A 5,794-nucleotide genomic window follows, 5' to 3' on the forward strand; every position below is an offset into this window, starting at 1 on the left:
TTATTCTTATTTATTTATCGTGACCAAACCAAAGATGTTGTTCTAATTTTTTTTTCCTCTATGAAAATGTTGAAAATTGAATTATTTACTTCCTCTTTTTCTGTTAAAAAAAGGAAAACATGTTTGTTTTGGACCTTTTTGGTATTACATAATCCGTTTTTGCGTTGAAAGTGCATTTGTATTTTGACGTTTGACTGGCATAACGATAGAGGAAAAACATTAGTAGTATTGGCCTTGCTTGCAAGAAAGCGCGTGGGCTAGCTAGCTTGTCGTGGAAACTTACTCCCTAAGTTTCAACTGTTCCACCATTTATATATCTCTTTCTCTCTCTCACTCTAAAGACACAAGCTGGGGAGTTCTTCCACGGAGATCATCATCTTCACTTCAATTCAGTTTACTCATCGTGTGATTTCATCCAAAGGTGAAAACTCATTTCACACTCTGCACCTCTTTGAATTGAATCCAAGTTTTGACTTTTGAGTTTTAGTTTAATTGAAGCATGAGTTGAATTTCTCTTCATTTATTATTTTCCTGGAATAATATGTGTGCAGTTAGCAACATGAGCTTCTTGAGGCCTTCTGCGTTGTACAACTTTCTGATCAGTTATCCTGCGCTGCGATGGCTGCCATGTCAGAGTTGGGGCTTCCTTCGATGGCCCGGCCTTGATGGGTTCTTCAGGCTTTTCGTGGTTGTGCTTCTGTGGTCTACACTATCCGAGCTTCGCTTCATACCCTCATCTTCTATGTACCCCACCCTTCGTGTTGGCGACCGAATTATTGTCGAAAAGGTGCACAATATTCTGCTTTTCTGTGTCTTTCCTTGGCTCGCGATCTACCTTTATGCTTGATGTCACGTAGGAATAGCATTTGGAATGAATGCTATCCTGGTTTTGGTTGTTCTTTGAAATTAGAACTAGAACAATTTGATGTGCCAACTGCCAAGTTGAATTTACAATTGCATCCAGATTCCCATCTAATAGGAAGATGCAAGATGGAATTATCTAAGGGGAATACCTTTGTTGCTACTTTTGTCTTTTGCTTCTCTGCCTCTTCCTTCCTTTATGTTACTGTCGCTATATTTCTAGAATTAAATCCAATATTGCTTCCCTTTATATCTTTTTTGGTTGTTTTAGCCCTAATTTAATGTATGAATTTTTTTAAATTACCCTTTATTTAAGTGTTAGTTTTCGTGTATATATTGATATCTATATCTATTATCGCAATCATTCCAATTTCCAAGGCACTGTATACCCTAAAATAAATTGTGCTCTTTAGCTTGCATATGGAGGAAATTCTCTTTTCTTATGAAGCCTGAGAGTAATTAATATACACTCTGATGGAACAAGTCATATGAAGTCGTGCTTTATCTGTGCATAGAGATGTTGAAATAATGAAATGTTCTCTTTCTGATTGGAATATAATAAACTGCAGCCAATGAGTTGATGCGAGAACCAGAAGAGCCAGATGTTTGCTCCATTAAGATTGTATGTTTTGAAGTGATACAACTATGGTCGAATATCTTAAAACAGTTAAATGGATTGTTTTTCCTTAGTTTGATGTTTAAAATGACTAGCACTTGTAATATTATTGAGGCTTTCAATGTTATTTTGGCAGTTGATACTATCATATTGAAAGGTAAAGCCTTCAAGATATTTTACATTAAGTGTCATAGTGAGTTGATCTTTTCATTATCCATTTGTTCAACATTTTAAGTTTGCACAGAGGTCTCTGGAATAAGTGATTGACCCCATCTTAGCTAGCCTTGTCCTTACTTGTTTTTCTTTCTAACCTCATTCTTGAGTTTTAATTAAGTAGTGCACAGGATAAAGAAAACTGCTTGAAATTGACTCAGTCACGTTTCATCAAATAGAGATGTTTTGAGCAACAAACTTTCTCAAAAATATTTTAGTCGCTAAACTTTAAGAAATTAGATCAATGGATATCTTCTGGTCTTATCTCTATTTTTCTACTTCTTTCCTCATTTTTTAATATTTGAATTTTAATTATCTTTTCTGGGAATTTTTACCAGGCTTCATATTACATCAGGAGTCCAGCTATACATGATATTGTAACATTTAAGGATCCAACACAGGTATGCTGCAATGGTATATATAGATACTTGCAGATCTCCAGTTCAGTTATTTGATTGGTTTTCTATGTAGTCCTCTGGGGAAAACACAGATGCTGTTTTTATCAAGAGAATTGTTGCAAAAGCAGGAGACACTGTTGAGGTATAAATGTCTCTAATACTCCCTTTCATTTGGCATTATATGTTATGTATCTACTCGGGAATTTGATAAAGCCAAAATTGCACACGAATATGTCCACAAGATTCAGGGGCATGAAATAATTCCTAAATATATGTTAGCTTCTTGGCAAGCATACCAAGTCTCACAAATAATATAAAATGAAAGTTCGGGTATTATATTTATAGGGACTCGCATAATAAAACAAAGATAATAATATAAAACGAGAACATGAATAAATTGAAAATTAAAGAGCAAAATAACAAGAAATTTTTTTGGTTAATTTTTACATAAAAGTGTTGGGGTTGACTTTACCAAATCATCCCCTCATGCACACAAAGGTTCAATTATTATCATCAACATAAAATTACTCAAACCCCAATTCCTTGGATAGAAAGAGCCTAAGGCCCTTAACTAAACTAACAATTCCTTGCCTAGCCTAGCCAAGTGACTTGTTTTAGGAACAAGAGTTAAAAGATGACTAACAAACCTTGTTCTACTCTAGCAACAAAACCCATTAGGTATTCTTCCCTATTTCTAGATTCAAATATATTTTCCAATCATATTCAAACCACAAAATCTTGCAATGGGTGATCAAGCCAAGGCAAGCATTAAGAGTAGAAGAGAATACTTAATGAAAAATAAATATAGATTAATAATTATAATGTCTACATAAAGATGGGTTCAGTTACATCAATCCCCAAAACAAAGAGTAAACCTAACTACATAACTACAACAAGAAGAAGATGTGCTTCCATTTTAATTGAGAAATCCCAATATAAGTGAGAGCTTCCTGGCCCCTCACACTGCCCTAGATAGTTTCCCAAACCAAAACTATCGAAATCCCTTTCAATTGGGCCTTTTATCCTTTGTTTCAGCCTCATTTAAGTCACATCAGCACTCACATGCCTAGTTTCAGCTTTCTTGCGCCCGGCCTCAAGTGGACAGCAAGCAAATGTGCTTTTCTAACACTCTCGGGCCAGTCTCAAATCTTTCAATCCCGGCCTCAGCTAGCAAAGAAGAAAATGATGGCTTTAGGCCTTCAAAATGTGCTTCCAAAGATGTGTGATTTGAACTTCCAAAGCTATTTTTCCAAAATCTTCAATTCTTCTTCTTTTCCTACAGTAAAACATCAAAAGCTAATAATACTTCTTAAAAGTTAAAGACACTATACTTTCTCCTAATTAATAGTAATGTTAGCATAAAAAGTGATTAAAACAAAGTTCTGAGTGATGACAAATGTAAGATAAACGCTAAAATATGTAAGCATATAAAGCATTTATCAATATAATATCTTTGAAACTGAGGCAATGTTTTTATCCTTATTCTTTGTTTTAGTGATTTAGTCAACCTTACAGACTAGTCACTGTTTCATGTGCTACGATGACAAGCACGGGTAATAAATTAATTCAAATGATTTGTTGTCATGTCCTGACAATGAGTAATAATTTGTTTGATGGCATAGGCAAATACCACATGCATCTGGTTTTTCTCACTTGAATTTTCCAATGCAGGTTAATCATGGGGCACTCTACATCAATGGTGTTGCTCAGCAGGAAGATTTCATAGCCGAGCCACCAGCATACGCAATGCAATTAACTGTGAGATTCTTGTTAATTGTTATTGTCCTTTTTCATTTTACTTGTCATTCAATAATTATGATGTGATCACGGATCACATTAATGAACATGATGGGGATAGAAATTGCCAATAGGGACTGCAACGAGTTAAGTTATTGGTTAATTATTCTAGCTCGACAAACAAAAATTTGATAAAAAAAGAAAATAATTGATCCATATGAGTCAAGCTCAAGCTTCATATTTTTTAAGCAAGGAAAGCTCAAGCTTTAAATTTGGTTCATTTAAACAAGGGAGCCAATCTTGAACATCTTTCTTTTAGGAGTCAAGCTTGAACTTCAAGTGTTTGGCTTGTCTGAATTCGTATACTGCCCTAGTTGCCAGGATAAATGGCTTTGCTTAATAGCCAACTGTGCTCCTTTCCCTTTGTGCACTATTCCAATAGATAATGTGGTATACACTGTTGTCAGCATGAAGGCTTTCCAGTTTAACTGAAAAAGCTCCATGATATCTGATTAAGGATGGTCGCCCCTTTACCTTCACCCTTTCTGTCCATCTCTTTTATGTTCTTCGAATTCAAATGAATTATTTAATTCTTTGCTTATTTGTTTATTGATTCATAATTTTCTATTCCTCATATTACTCGTGTCCTTGCAGCATGTGCCCAATGGTCATGTTTATGTGTTGGGGGATAATCGTAACAATAGTTATGACTCCCATGTGTGGTAAGTAACTACTGCTACCTACATGTTACTGAATAATGACTTCCATTTTTCTTTTCCCATTAATTTTAACCTTCTGGGAGAGGGGTGATTTTCTGAGTGTTTTGATGTATAATATGTTGATCTGTTTTCTAGATGAATTTTTACATCAGTGACTCTGTTTAGTTTTGAGGAACTACGAGTTTTTTATAAAGTGAAATAAGAGAATATGGTTTTATAGAAGCATTTTTTGTAATGTGAAGCATTAATCTCTATCCTGTGTGCTTATCTTAATTAAAACTTAGTATTATTATCTTTTACCTCTTGCTCATCTTTAACCTTACTGTCTCTGATGATGAATAGGGGACCGCTTCCTGTGAAGAACATAGTTGGAAGATATGTCACGTGCTATCATAGACCAAGAAACATTTGACAGAGATATCATTGAGATGTATTGAAGGAACTGGTGTTCTTTTACTATGGTCTGACCAGTGGGACGGCATACTAGGCCATGTCATGTGATTTCCATGAAGAGTTCCCTCCAGCTGTTCCATAAATGATGCACATCATTTAGCCATTCTTTATGGGATTGGATTCTCATATGCATGTAGTGAGGTTTCCCTCGTTCAGAGCATGAAATGAATCTACTGAAAAAATGTCATGTGATTTCTGAAGGGTTCACTGTTAGTTGAGTAACGATGCTTGCCCTTTGCCAATAAATATTCGTGTAGGTATCCAAGTTTCTTTAGCAGTATTGAAATAACATTGCTTTCATTGAGAGTTGAACTCAAGACCTCCCGCTTACTAAACGGGTGCTCTGAAAGCTTTGCTTCTTTGTTAAATTTTGTGTTCTTTTTTGTTGCATGAATTTGCTACCAAAAACTAGAGGGCAACTTTAAATGAAAAGTATTAGGGAGTTGACCACTCAAAAAATAAAAATTGAAGGGTTAAAAGTAGAAATCTTAAAAAAATTAGGGTAGTAAATCCATTTTTTTTATTATGACAATGCATAGATATTAAATCAATAATTTTATATTTAAATTATTTTTATGTCCAGGTGAGAATTTTCATAAAAGCAAATACTATTCTCGATCTCATGCATGATTCTGAGCTGTGAAAATCCGATAAGTTGCTAGAATGGATTTAACAAAAATAATAAATTAAATACTTGCCAAAATATTTTTTACAAGTAATTGATTCACAAAGTGTTCGGGTTGGAAAGTATTTATCCTAGGAATCTGACAGTTTTTGCAACATCAAGACTAAAAACT

General features: G+C 34.6%; 1 protein-coding gene across 2 annotated transcripts; it reads left to right on the plus strand.

Moving 5' to 3' along the window:
• Nucleotides 1-259: 259 nt before the first annotated feature.
• LOC100306121 (chloroplast processing peptidase-like) lies at nt 260-5,578 on the plus strand. 2 transcript variants are annotated; one of them, NM_001250946.2, is made up of 7 exons: nt 344-421; nt 552-787; nt 2,029-2,091; nt 2,162-2,230; nt 3,760-3,846; nt 4,480-4,547; nt 4,887-5,578. In NM_001250946.2, exons 2-7 carry the CDS (start codon nt 560-562, stop codon nt 4,954-4,956), a joined length of 585 nt encoding a protein of 194 aa, NP_001237875.2. In that variant the 5' UTR covers nt 344-421; nt 552-559; the 3' UTR covers nt 4,957-5,578. The 2 variants fall into 2 exon arrangements, with proteins under 2 accessions (XP_006580925.1, NP_001237875.2); XM_006580862.4 differs by lacking the exon at nt 4,480-4,547 and having other exon boundaries at nt 260-421; nt 4,887-5,365.
• The last annotated feature ends 216 nt before the right edge of the window (nt 5,579-5,794 follow it).

The sequence above is a fragment of the Glycine max genome, chromosome 6 (genome assembly GCF_000004515.6).
Source record: "Glycine max cultivar Williams 82 chromosome 6, Glycine_max_v4.0, whole genome shotgun sequence".
Classification (NCBI taxonomy): Eukaryota; Viridiplantae; Streptophyta; class Magnoliopsida; order Fabales; family Fabaceae; genus Glycine; species Glycine max.

Coding starts and splice junctions, on each gene's coding strand:
- LOC100306121 (NM_001250946.2), top strand. CDS start 560: ATGAGCTTCTTGAGGCCTTCTGCGTTGTACAACTTTCTGATCAGTTAT. Junction 788..2,028: donor ACCGAATTATTGTCGAAAAG/GTGCACAATATT, acceptor AATTTTTACCAG/GCTTCATATTACATCAGGAG. Junction 4,548..4,886: donor AGTTATGACTCCCATGTGTG/GTAAGTAACTAC, acceptor GATGATGAATAG/GGGACCGCTTCCTGTGAAGA.